Source organism: Scyliorhinus torazame, chromosome 11, assembly GCF_047496885.1.
Source record: "Scyliorhinus torazame isolate Kashiwa2021f chromosome 11, sScyTor2.1, whole genome shotgun sequence".
Classification (NCBI taxonomy): Eukaryota; Metazoa; Chordata; class Chondrichthyes; order Carcharhiniformes; family Scyliorhinidae; genus Scyliorhinus; species Scyliorhinus torazame.
In genome coordinates, this window is record NC_092717.1 from 144,474,012 (window position 1) to 144,488,315 (window position 14,304).

The window sequence follows — 14,304 nt, forward strand, 5'->3', positions numbered from 1 at the left end:
ATGCCCACTGTCTCCGCTCTTATTTACCCTGGCAATTGAGCCACTGGCGATCATCTTGCAAGAGGCGGGAAGTTGGAAGGGACTCGAAGAGGAGGCAAAGACCACAGAGCCTCATTCTATGCGATGACCTGCTCCTCTACATCTCGGACCCGTAAACGACATGAAAGAAATCATGAAGGCCCTGGGAGAGTTCGAAGCCTTCTCTGGCTGCAAACTCAACCTGGGCAAGAGTGAAGCAAATTCCGCTGTCTGGGGGTCCAATTAGCCCACGACCTGACATGGATCCATAAATGGAACCTGACCTGTCTGGCGGAGGAAATTAAAAAGGACCGAGAGAGATGGAATGCACTCCTGCTCTCCCTGGCGGGGCGGGTGCAGACAATCAAGATGAATGTACTGCCCAGGTTCGTCTTCCTGTTCAGATTCAGACCGATCTACATCCCCGAGGCCTTTTTCCAGGCAATAGACAAGATGATTATGGCGTTTGCAGTGGGGGAGAGTGGCAGGGTGGTGGTGGGGTGGGCGGTGAATGAAGAATCCTTGGATCCCCAAAATAATACTATAAATGAGCAGAAACATGGGAGACCTGGCCTCCCGACTCTGCAATACTACCACTGGGCTTGTTGAGTGTTTTGTTGGCGGGGATGGGAGCGCTGTTGTGGAGAGGGCCCGGAGGGTCAGCCATTGAGAAAGAGTGAAGGACCCAAACACAGAATGGGTGAGGAAGGAGGAGTCCTCCTGTACAGGACCGACCATCTGGGCCCTCGCCACAACAGCGTTCCCTTCCCCGCCAACAAAACACTCAACAAGTAGTGGGTAAAGTCTTGGAGGGGATTATAAGAGACAAGATTTATAATCATCTAGATAGGAATAATATGATCAGGGATAGTCAGCATGGCTTTGTGAAGGGTAGGTCATGCCTCACAAACCTTATTGGGTTCTTTGAGAAGGTGACTGAACAGGTAGACGAGGGTAGAGCAGTTGATGTGGTGTATATGGGTTTCAGCAAAGCGTTTGATAAGGTTCCCCACAGTAGGCTATTGCAGAAAATACGGAGGCTGGGGATTGAGGGTGATTTAGAGATGTGGATCAGAAATTGGCTAGCTGAAAGAAGACAGAGGGTGGTGGTTGATGGGAAATGTTCAGAATGGAGTTCAGTTACAAGTGGAGTACCACAAGGATCTGTTCTGGGGCAGTTGCTGTTTGTCATTTTTATCAATGACCTAGAGGAAGGCGCAGAAGGGTGGGTGAGTAAATTTGCAGACGATACTAAAGTCGGTGGTGTTGTCGATAGTGTGGAAGGATGTAGCAGGTTACAGAGGGATATAGATAAGCTGCAGAGCTGGGCTGAGAGGTGGCAAATGGAGTTTAATGTAGAGAAGTGTGAGGTGATTCACTTTGGAAGGAATAACAGGAATGCGGAATATTTGGCTAATGGTAAAGTTCTTGGAAGTGTGGATGAGCAGAGGGATCTAGGTGTCCATGTACATAGATCCCTGAAAGTTGCCACCCAGGTTGATAGGGTTGTGAAGAAGGCCTATGGAGCGTTGGCCTTTATTGGTAGAGGGATTGAGTTCCGGAGTCAGGAGGTCATGTTGCAGCTGTACAGAACTCTGGTACGGCTGCATTTGGAGTATTGCGTACAGTTCTGGTCACCGCATTATAGGAAGGACGTGGAGGCTTTGGAGTGGGTGCAGAGGAGATTTACCAGGATGTTGCCTGGTATGGAGGGAAAATCTTATGAGGAAAGGCTGATGGACTTGAGGTTGTTTTCGTTGGAGAGAAGAAGGTTAAGAGGAGACTTAATAGAGGCATACAAAATGATCAGGGGGTTAGATAGGGTGGACAGTGAGAGCCTTCTCCCGCGGATGGAAATGGCTGGCACGAGGGGACATAGCCTTAAACTGAGGGGTAATAGATATAGGACAGATGTCAGAGGTAGGTCCTTTACGCAAAGAGTAGTGAGGCCGTGGAATGCCCTACCTGCTACAGTAGTGAACTCGCCAACATTGAGGGCATTTAAAAGTTTATTTGATAAACATATGGATGATAATGGCATAGTGTAGATTAGATGGCTTTTGTTTCGGTGCAACATCGTGGGCCGAAGGGCCTGTACTGCGCTGTATCGTTCTATGTTCTATAAGCCCCTGAGAACCTGGAACCAGATGAGGCAGCACTTCGGTCTGATGAGGTATCCATTATGGCCCCCATCTGCGGCAACCATAGGTTTCCACCAGCCTTGCTCGATGCCACCTTTATGAGGTGGAGACAGGACGGGGGACACTGACGGTTAGGGACTTTTACACCGAGGACAGACTAGCGACCCTAGAGGAGCTGACGGGGAGACTGGAACTACCGAATGGGAACCAACACCGACATCTGCAGGTCAAAAACATTTTCCGCAAGGAGACGGCAAAATACCCAAGGACGCCAAGAAACAATGCTAGCGGAACTATTGGATGTAGACAGTCCGGGGAAGGGAAACTGTACGGGCGACTTTTAGAAAGGACACGCTCCCCACTGGAAGAAACAAGAGAAAAATGGAAGGAAGAGCTAGAAATGGAAATAGTGTGGGGACTCTGGAGCAAATTTCTGAACAGGGCCAAAGGAGGGCCAACTTCAACTCCTCCTGTGCGAGGCTAAGCCTCATGCAGCTAAAAGTGGTGCATGAGAACACTTAACAAGAACCCAAATGAATAGGTTCTTCCCAGAGTTGGAAGACAACTGTGAATGGTGCCAAAGAGGCCTGGACAACCACGCCCACATGTTCTGGGCATGCCCGAGACTTGTCGGGTTCTGGACAGTCTTCTTCGAGACAATGTCCAAGGTCATGCAGGTGAGGGTGGAGCCGTGCCCAAGAGTGGCAGCCTTTGGGGTATTGGACCAGCCAGAACTACTTATGGGGAAAAGGGCAGACGCCCTTGGCTTTGCTTCCCTAATCGCCCAACGGAGAGAATCCTGCTCGGCAGCACCACCCACAGCTGCAGACTGGCTGCCAGACCTATCGGAGTTTCTCCAACTGGAGAAGATTAAGTTCGCCATCCAAGGGTCAGAGGAGGGCTTCCAGAAAACGTGGAGCCCATTCACTAACTTGTTCCAAGACCTCTTCAAAGCCAACAACAAATAGAATGGGGGAGGATGCACGGGAGCTAACGGGATCACAGGGAGAAGACAGAAACAGAAGGGGGGAATAATGGGGTGGGGGGGGATTGCCAGAGGAAGCAATAAGGGGGAGGCCAGAAAGCAGCTGACACAGAGGCCAGAGGGCCTAGCACAAGACCGCAAGAAAGAGATTCCTCAAAGACAGACTTACACCAGGGGCGGGATTCTCCGACCCCCCGCCTGGTCGGAGAAACGCCGGGGGCTGGCGTGAATCCCGCCCCTGCCGGTTGCCGAATTCTCCGGCACCGGATATTTGGCGGGGGCGGGAATCGCGCCGCGCCGGTCGGCGGGGCCCCCCCCCCCCCCCCGCGATTCTCTGGTCCGTGATGGGCCAAGTCCCGCTGCTGGAATGCCTGTCCCACCGGTGTGAATTGAACCACCTTTCTTACCGGCAGGACAAGGCAGCGGGAGCTTACTCTGGGGTCTTGGTGGGCGGGGGGGGGGGGGGGGGGGGGTGCGATCCGGCCCCGGGGGGTGCCCCCATGGTGGCCTGGCCCGCGATCGGGGCCCACTGATCCGCGGGTGGGCCTGTGCCGTGGGGGCACTCTTTTCCCTCCGCCTCGGCCACAGTCTTCACCATGGCCGATGTGTAAGAGACCCCCCCCCCGAGCATGCGCGGGGATGATGTCAGCAGCCGCTGACGCTCCCGTGCATGCGCCGACTTCCGCCGGCCAGCGAAGACCTTTCGGCCCCGACTGGTGTGGCGCCAAAGGCCTTTCCCGCCAGCTGGCGGTGCGCCAACCACTCCGGCGCGGGCCTAGCCCCTTCAAGGTGAGGGCTTGGCCCCTAAAGGTGCGGAGAAATCCGCACCTTTGGGACGGCCAGACGCCAGAGTGGTTCACGCCACTCCATCCCGCCGGGACCCCCCGCCCCACCGGGCAGGGGAGAATCCCGCCCCAGGATAGGGAGAGGGGAGAAGAAGAGGAGGAGACCAAGTGACAAAGGGGGTGGCTGGGGAGGGAGAAGGAGGGAACCGCCACAAATAAACAGCAGACAATTACCCAAACTAGCCATTGTAAAGTAGAGGGCCAAGGAAAGGACCTTGAAGTAGCAAAAGAAGGGGGGTGGGGAACACAGAAAAAGAACAACTTGTAAATTGGAACCGTCGCATCGACCTTTAATGAGTGTACAGTGTATAAAATGTAAAACTTTCATAAAAATTTATTTTTTGAAAACTTCATAGGTGGGGGAACTTTTAGAGACAATAATTTTGGACAAAATTAATAGTCTATAGACAAATGTAGCTTAATTACGAAAAGCCAGCATGGATTAGTTAAGGGAAAACTGTGTTTTACTAACTGTTGGAACTTTTTGAAGAGGTAATAGCGAGTTTATGGACAATGCCACACAACACGATGAGAAAAGCTATAGCTCATGGAATATTACTCACAGTCGCAAAATGGGTATGAATTGGCTCAATACAGGAAACAGAGAGTAATGGTCATTGGATGATTTTTGTTCGGAGGATGATTTGAGGTGGAGTTCCCAAGGACTCAGTGTTGGGATACTTGCTCTTCCTGATATAAATTAATGACCGAAACCTTGGTGTACAGAGCACAGTTTCAAAATTTGCAGATGGTATGAAACTTGGAGGCATTGTAAACCATGAGAAGGACAGTGTAGAACTTCAAAGGGAGATAGACAAGTTGGTGGAACGGGCAGACAGGTGGCAAATAAAGTTTAATGCAGAGAAATGTAAGCTGTTTCATTTTGGCAGGAAGAACATGGGGAGACAATATAAAATAAAGGGTACAATTCTAAAAGGAGCAGAAGGACCTGTGTGTCTTTGCGCATAAGTCAATGAAAATGGTAGGACATGTTGAGAGAGTGGTTAACAAAGCATACAGTATCCTAGCTTTATCAATAGGAACATAAAGTATAAGAGCAAGGAAGTTATGTTGAACTTGGATAAGACACTAGTTTGGCCTCAGCTGGAGTGTTGTGTCTAGTTTTGAGTGCCGCACTTTAGGATGTGAAGGCACTGGAAAGAGTGTAGAAATTATTCATGAGAATGGCACCAGTGTTGCTCTTATTAGCCTTAGTTTTATTAGCTCTGATTATGTCACCTTCGCTCACGAGTCGCCAGGTATCTTTCTGATACCGCCACGTGGTTCATGCTCGAGTTATGATTAATAAGACAGCACACCGCTTAGTAAGATTGAAATCAACGGTCATTTATTATGTACAGCAATAAATACTTACACAATAATCCTACTGTCTATATCAAAACGTACCTCTACTGGCCAATACTTAACTTTTGGGGATGGCCCACCAGGTCAGGGAAACGAATGGTTTATCAAATTGGGTCTGGCCTGCGGGATTCAAAAGGCTGATACGGGTCGATGGCTAGGAGTCTCTATCGGGTAGCGATCGCTGGAGTCAAACTTACAGTTTCTGGTCGATGTTCTTGCGAAGCTTGCGAGCAGGAGAAGACGGGAGAGAGAGAGATCTGAACTTGGCCCCTCAATTTATAGGGCCCAGGGGCTTCCCGCCTCTCGGGGCGGCCCTTGACCCTGAGTCCCAAGTGATTGGACTTGTTCCCAATCACTGGATTCGATATGCTCCAATAATGGGGCGATTCCTCGATCGGGGGGGTGGTCGTTCACCTGTCTTTGTTTCGGCCACTGCAGGCGCCGAGAGGTCTGGCCCGGCATTCAATTGCTAATATGTTGCAATTGTTCCCGGGGATAGCCGATTAAACTGCAGATGTCTGGGTTGATGTGCTGCTAATAGTCGCAGGTATCGATCTGGGCCGACTTCCCCAGAACCGAATACGCTATTCTGTCTGCAGCTGTCCGTTTGTGTCCTGTTGGCTGCTTTTCCCATCAGCCTTTTCGGTTAGCCATTTTATATCTGGTTTTGGCCAAATTAATCGGGAATCAGCCATTTTAGGTGGCTACACCAGGGACAAGGACAAGTTCTGAAGGTAGATTGGAGGAGATGGTTTCCTTGGAGAAGAGAAGGTTGAGATGAGATTTGATTGAGGGATTGAAAATCATGAGGGTCTGGACAGAGTAGATAGTTTCCAACTCATGAAAGGATCGAAAACAGGAGGACACAGATTTAAAGTAATTGGCAAAAGAAGCAAAAGTGATGTGAGGAAGAACTTTTTCACAATGGGCGGTTAGTATCTGGAATGCACTGGCTGATAGTGTGGTGGAGGCAGGTTCAATCGAAGCATTCAAAAGAAAATCAGATGTCATCTGAAAAGGAAAGCTGTGCAGGGTTCCAGGGAGAAGGTGGGAGAATGGCACGAGGTGAATCACTCATTCAGAGTGCTGGTACAGACACAGTGGGCCAAATGACCTTCTTCAGGCCTGTAACAGTTCTGTAACTCTGTGGTTCACTCTACACTTCTCAGTATTCTGCCATTTATTGCTTGTTCCCTTGTCTTGTTTGCTTTCCACAAATGCAGTACCTCACACTTCTCTGGTTTGAATTCCATTTGCCACGTTTCTGTCCATCTGACTAATCCATTGATATCTTCCTGTAATTCACAGCTTTCTTCCTCACTATCAACCACATGGCCATTTTTTGCACTATCTGCAAGCTTCTTTATCAAACCTCTACATTTAAGTTTATATCATTGATACATGCTGTGAAAAGCAAGGGACCAGGCACTGAACCCTGCAGAACCCCATTAGTGTCAGCCTTCCACTTACAAAGGTTTATGGATTTTTACGAATAAAGGCTATTAACAGAATGGAATTTAATAAGGTATAATTTGTTGACCTGCCATTTCAACTGTTGTCCACATATACTAGTAACAATCATTGACATGGTGGCACAGTGGTTAGCACTGCTGCCTCACAGTGCCAGAGACCCGGGTTCAATTCCAACCTTGGGTGACTGTCTGTGTGGAGTTTGCACGTGCTCCCTGTGTCTGCGTGGGTTTCCGCCAGGTGCTCCGGTTTCCTCCCACAGTCCAATGATTTGCATGACGTGGAGATGCCGGCGTTGGGCTGGGGTGAGCACAGTAAGAAGTCTTACAACACCAGGTTAAAGACCCAACAGGTTTGTTTCGAATCACCAGCCTTGGGAGCACAGCTCCTTCCTCAGGTGAGCCAATGATTTGCAGGTTCGGCGGAATGGCCATTCTAATAAAAGTGAGGTTACGGGGGTGGGGCAGGGGCGAGGGCCCAGGCAGGGTGCTGCAGATTCAATGGGCCCAATGGCCTCCTTCTACGCTATAGGGTTTCTATCATCTCATGAATAAAATTGGAATTCTTAACAGAAAAATTACAAAAATATTTACAGTTTACTGATGTAATTCTGAGGGCTGACTGGGATTTAATAAAATCCTACAAGCACTCTTTTATAAATAAATCAATCTGAACTCACTGAATATTGAAATTGTATTCTGGGTCTTTCTATAGTTTGTATTGGTGTGCTAAGCAATAATCACAGCAAGCCTTCAGTTGAATTAAATGCTCTGTGCTGAGTTAGCCAATCTCTGGTAGAGTAGCATTGAGGCATTATGTTGGGTTCAGCAATTTGGTGCACCACTGGACTAGGCCAGCAAAACAAAACTAATACACTGCTCAGTGCTCTCTGCAAAAAGTACAACCTCATGGACATCAAATGTGAGCGGAGTTAGTGCTGATCGTCTTTGGATAGATGGCTCACCTCAGCTGTCCAGGGTTATAACAGGAACACTGCTGGGGTGGTGTACTCAGGCCACTCTGGTCCATGAACTCGGATAACAATGTAAGTTGCCAACTTCAGCAATGAAGTATTAGAGGAGAGCATTGGAGGAGGAAAATCAACAGTGTTAGTGATATGTGCCACAATTTCATTCAAGCAATCGTGGTCTTGCCTGCCGACTGCAGAGTTGTCTACTTTGGGGAGGGCCCCTCATAGTAAATGTCTGGCCAGTGGCAGCAGGTCTTCCAAGGAATCAAGAACTTTGAGGGGGCAGAGATCTCACCCCTGAGAGTGGCCAGCCAATGATGATGCCAATAATTCTTCATCGCTGACAGTGCCACCAGGGAGATTGTGGTAGCTGCTAGCAATGCACCAACCAGAGGATCAGGAACAGCGAGGGAACCAGGACACAGGTGAGTGAGGGCGGGAATGGACTTACGGCGAGAGGATCACTGGTTTGAGGAGGGGTGAGGGAGTGGGACGCCTACGATCCGTCTCGACAGGGAACGTCGGCAGGCCGTAGACATAGTCGTGAAACTTGAGAATTCCACTGAGAAGATCCAGGCATTCCTTCTCTATCTGCGCATACCGTGTTTCGGTGGGCGTCATGGCCCTCAATGCATAGGCTACACCCGGTGCCCAGGATGAAGTGTCATCGCGTTGAAGCAGCACCTCACCAATGCCATCCTGGCTCGCATCTGTTGAGATCTTGGTCTCCCTGTCGGGGTCGAAAAATGCCAATACGGGTGCAGTGGTGAGCTTGGCTTTCAGCTCCAACCACTCTGCCTGATGTGCTGCCTGCCACTCAAAGGCAGTGGACTTCTTTACCAAGTTTAGTAGGGCCGTGGTGTGTGAGGCCAGGTTTGGGATGAACTTGCCCAGAAAACTGACCATGTCCAGGAAGCGCAACACCGCCTTCTTGTCTTCAGGGACCTTCATGGCTTTGATGGCCTTGACCTTGTCTGTGTCCGGGCGCACACCCTGCAGAGAGATCTGGTCACCTAGGAACTTGAGTGTCGGCATGCCAAAGCAACATTTGTACCTATTCAGCTTCAGGCCATTGGCATGGACACGGCGGAATACCTGCTGGAGACGGGAAACATGCTCTTCAGGGGTCGTGGACCAAATGATGATGTCGTCCACGTACACATAAATCCCTTCAATGCCCTCCATCATCTGCTCCATGATGCGATAAAAAATCTCCGATGCCGGGACAATGCCAAACGGCATGCGATTATAGCAGTATCTGCCAAATGGTGTGTTGAAGGTGCAGAGCCTTCTGCTGGACTCGACCAGCTGGATTTGCCAAAATCCATGTGACGCATCTAACTTGGTAAAGAAACGTGCGTGTACCATCTCACTGGTGAGTTCCTCCCGCTTCGGGATGGGGTAGTGTTCACGCATTATATTCTTATTGAGATCCTTGGGATCAATGCAGGTGCGCAGGTCTCCCGAAGGCTTTCTGACTCATACCATCGAGCTAACCCAGCCAGTTGGTTCGGTTACCTTGGAAATGATGCCCTGTTGCTGAAGATCCTTGAGCTGTGCCTTCAGGCGCTCCCTCAGCGGAGCTGGGACCACTGGCTTGGCATCAGGTCGTAGCAGAATCTTGTATCGATATGGCAGCGTGCCCATCCCGTCGAACACATCCGGATACTGAGCGAGGATGTCGTCAATGCCGGCCTGAAGATCCACATTGGATGATGTTGTTGTGTAAACCCACTGCACGAGGTTCAGCTGCTTGCAGGCATGCGCGCCAAGTAGGGATGCCCTGTTTGGCTTGACAATTTCAAAACGTAACCATGCATGGGTGCTCCAGTTGGAGACGGGTAGATGGCAGGATCCCAGTGCCGTGATGGCATTTCCGTTGTAGTCCAGGAGCCTGCAGACTGCTGGAAGGACCTTGGGGGGCTTCTTGATGTGTTTGAAACCTGCCTGTGAGAGGAGATTGGCAGAAGCACCTGTGTCCAGCTTAAACTGGATGGAGCAGTGGTTGACCTGCATCACCGCACGCCATTCGTCCGCAGAATCCACAGTGAAGATGGATTGAATTTGTGATGAGTTGGATGTGGCCTATTCACATTTGGTGATGATGCCCACACAGTATGTGGAGTCCAGGCATTCTTCCTCTGGATCCGTTGTGCTGCCAGGATCAGAATCCTGTAATCGTTGATGCACACTCTGAAAGCGCCGTCGTCGGAATTGGGAGCGCTGGCCCCTGACTGGTGGTGCAGACCTGCACAAGGCTGCATAGTGTCCAGGAATCCTGCAGTTTAAACATTGCCTGCCTCTTGCAGGGCAGTGTTTCTCTAAGTGGACGTTGCCGCTGTTCGAGCACATCATGACGTCGGCGTCCTGATGCTCTGCATGTCATCGCACATGCGCAGTGCGGGTGTCGGCTGCTTCGTTATCCCGTTCGCATCGCGCATGCGTCGGGCCCTGGGAAAAGTGCGCGAAATGGCCGCTTTCATCAATGCTGAGGCGCTGCATCCGGGAGATGGCCTGCACACTCTCTGCCTCGTGGGAGGCAAGTTTCTCATTTTCAGCCGATTTGTACTGGGCATAGAGATTTTTTGGCGTGCTCATGCACTGTGCATGTTTCAATTGTGACTGGCAGGGTCATATGCTTAATTTTCAGTAGCTGCTCTCTCAGAGGATCAGAGTGAACTCCAAAAACGATTTGGTCTCTGATCATAGAGTCAGCAATATCACTAAAGTTGCAGGACAGCGCTAGCAGGCGGAGGTTAGTTAAGAAGGAGTTGAAAGATTCATCTTTACCTTGTAGGCGCTGTTTAAAAATGTAGCGCTCGAAGATTTTATTGGTGTCCACTTCACAGTGACTGTCAAACTTGTCCAGGATGGTCTGAAACTTTGTCTTGTCCTGGCCTTTGGTGAAGTGAAAAGAGTTGAAGAGTTTGATGGCTTGATCACCTGCTGTTGAGAGGAGAAGCGTGATCTTTCTTGCATCAGATGCACCCACGAGGTCTGATGCTTCGAGGTACAGCAGAAATGTTTGCTTGAATGCCAGTTGGCACTGAGATTGCCGGAGGTCCTGAGCTGGTGAGGAGCCTGAATCTTCTCCATGGTGCCGGGATACATTCGCTGGTCGTCATGGAACGGACTGAGATAAACCACCTAGATTAAGCAGTCTCCTGGTATCATGATGTCTTATGTACTCTGGGATAACACAGGCTGTAACTGTATGCAGCTTTGACCAAAAGATACTCCAGACCTTGAAGTTAGTTCAATCTGATTTATTGAACCAGTAGCACAGTTCTCTATGAGTTTGACGCTCTGCTAACCTAAGTGTGGTTACTCTGTCTGACTGAACCAGACTAGTTCTCAGCCACGTGTTGGAGGTGTGATACTGTACATACACCCTGACTCACTCTGTAGATGTTCATCAGTGGAAAGAGACGGAGTGTGAATGCCTCATGCATTTATAGTGAGATACCACCCCGAGTGTCCTGTCTGCTCATTGGTCATGTCCTGTTCTCTGTGTTCATTAGCTGCCTGTCTGTATCTCATTATGTGCATGTTTGCATGTCATGACAGGCCAAAGAGATTATTTCTTCTGCTGTAAAACTCTATGACTCTACGAGAGTCTACCAGTCTGCATCGGACAAAGAGCCCCACGACCTTCCTTTCAAATGTTTAATGGTTGGAACATTTACAATCTCAGGAACCCAGGTAAAAGGATATACACCCATTGCCAAAGCCAAAGTGGAGACGGGGGAGTAATGAGTCATAATCCCACCCCCAGCTGCCTTGTGGAGCTGAGAATCCCAGTCTAGCTAGCTGACAGGGTGGTGGAAACAGATTCCATCACAACTTTCAAACGGCAGTTTGAAGAAAATCTTGCAAAGTTATTGGGAGAAAGCTGGCGTGTGGGACTAAATTGGATGGATCTTTCAAAGGCTGCAGTACCAAATAAGCCAAACTGTGCTGTACCAATCAATGATTTTTATGCCAGATTAAAGTGCGACTACTGGAGAATGGCGGGGATCTGTGGAAAATAATGGTACTTTGCTACCGTAAATAAAAAGCAAACTAATATTAGAGAAACATTTGGGGGCTGAACATATTAAACAGGGGTGGCGGATAGAGGTGATATGTGTTGGAGCCAAAACAAAAGCATTGCCCTTTTAAGTATGTTCATATTATTTGAAAAAAAAATAAACCAATTGAAATTGCGGATATGAAAGTCTTCCTTCAAACTGGTTGTAGTAAGATACATGGAAAATGTCTTTCTGGGATGTAGATTGTAATACTGGTCACGTGCTGATCGAGCTGAATGTGCTCCTGTGCTTTCTGGATCTCGATGACTGAAGCTTTGGCTTCAACCATCAATAGTCCTTCCGCCCCGGAACATCCTCCCAGCAATTCCACATCCCACCTCTCGGTAACAACACTGTGCAAACACTCAGTATTGAGGGCTGCCTCCGGGAGAACAACAGGTAAAGCAGAAAGTGAGGGACGTGATGCTCAGCATCCAACCTGATTCACAGAGGGAGGCGTAGAGGCAGAGAGAGAGAGAGACAGAATAGATTGCCACTGCCCAAACATCCTGATGGGACTTCTCTGCCTCAGCTCTGCTCTCTGCTTCCGAGCCATGGCATTTGCCTTCCCCACGCTTTCCGCCACCCTGCCTGCAGTGAGCATCGGCGCGCCTGCTGACCATGGGGCTCAAGTCCAGGAATGGTGATGGCTCTGGCGACGGCAAGAGGCTGCGGGTGGGCTTCGCCGCTGATTCCGAGCCCGGGATAGTGGGACTGGGGCTGAGCTCCGGGGCGGACCGTGACGGCGCCTTGCTGCTGGATGGACGGAGCCGAGAAGACGGCAAACCTGGAGCCAGCCTCCTGACCAAACCCCTACGCTACAGTCAACCGAGCAAGAGGAAAGCAACCCACAGAAAACTGCAGAACTTTATCTACGATGCGCTGGAGAGACCTGGAGGATGGGCACTGGTTTACCATGCCTTCGTGTAAGTCCTTCTCGCTGGCTTGCTTTCCGCGCTCGGCGGGGCAATTTCAGTGCGATTTCTTCCTGTTTTGTTGCATGTCATTACAATGACCCATCTCGCTTTGTCAAATCCTAAAAATCCCGGCGATGAGGCATCCTTACTCCCGAAGTCAGTCGAACACAAACCATGACAGCCATTCGTTACCATTAATGTATCATTTATTGACAACATTCGGTGTATATTTTATTTGGCCGATTTTTAATCACATTAACTGCCAGCAATCCGCGGTGTTCTCCACGCTGTTTCTGTTGCCGGATCCTGTACAATTCCAGTTTAAATGACAAAGGCGAATGTGTTTGTTGCTCATTCTGCGTTGGTGCCAGAGAACCACACCTAAATCTGATTTAGAGAAATGTGCTCTGGGCATGCAGTACGGTGGAAGTTTAAGTGGCACTATGACGGATTAGGGCATTGTTATTGGTCGACCTAACCAGACTGAATTTTGTGCATCTTGCTGAGTTCGAAATTAAATCCGTGTGAAGCGGAGTCTCCGATGTCGGGTATCTCCCAGATAGTGATATGCATTAACTGACTTTACCAGTTTCACCTGTACTTCTAAGTTCATACATAACATAAGTGTAGGAGAAATTTTATGGGCAAGTTACATTTTAAAATTCTGTTAATATAATTTAGCGATGTAATAAGATTTTAAAAAAAAATCCATATTCAGTTTTCTGTAGAAAATTATTTTCCCCTCTGCTTTCCATTGAGAATTGCGCATGGATGGTGTACAGTGATTGTTGGAAATTCACGTTGACTCCTTTTGCCCAAAGTAAAGTTTATCCTCCCCTTTCGTCATTTATTTCTGGTCGGAGGGATGTTCCCTCTCATCATTCAGACCCCATTAACCATTGCAATGGAAAGAGTTAACCTGTACTTGTACACTTGGTAAACACATTGATGTGCACAGGTGTAGACTCTAATACATGTACAGTCATAACATCAGGGTTTTCAATATTTCATGAGGAAGTAATACATGTCAATGAAGCTGTGTCCCACCCTTGCTTCATGACCCACAGAGTGAAGCTTAACAGTTGTGTGTAGTCTACAAAACAATATTCTGTTATATCATCTGTTAACACTCTTGTGCATAATTAAAAATAAAATCAGAATATGCCAGCTAATGTATTTTATATTTATTGCATTCATGATAATTATTACCATTCCTTTGTATTTGTACAGTTGAAATTTGTACTATTACTCTACACTTTAGAGGTTATGTAAGTTCAGAAAATGTAGCGTAAATATGAAAACATATTGAACTGACGATGCTGCAGTATGGTTTCTGTTCATGGATAGAAAATAAATCAAATTCATAATCTGTGCTGTTTCCATCAAATAATTCTCTTGTGCACAGCACAAAAGATTGCTCCCATTAGCCCCTATAAAGTGGAAAGTGACTTTTTACACGCTCGGTATCTGTTCATGGAGTTTTGCACAATGTTGAAGAGAAACCCTACAATATGTAGTTGCCT

General features: G+C 48.6%; 1 protein-coding gene across 3 annotated transcripts in view; it reads left to right on the plus strand.

Annotated features, from left to right (window-relative positions):
• Positions 1-12,078: 12,078 nt before the first annotated feature.
• Positions 12,079-14,304, plus strand: part of kcnq3 (potassium voltage-gated channel, KQT-like subfamily, member 3) — a 609,891-nt gene continuing 607,665 nt past the window's right edge. For 2 of the 3 annotated variants that reach the window (XM_072467851.1, XM_072467853.1), the window contains exon 1: positions 12,079-12,790. In XM_072467851.1, coding sequence (XP_072323952.1) covers positions 12,486-12,790 — 305 coding nt within the window. In that variant the 5' untranslated portion in view covers positions 12,079-12,485. The remainder of the gene's footprint in view (positions 12,791-14,304) is intronic. The other variant, XM_072467852.1, reaches the window with a different exon arrangement.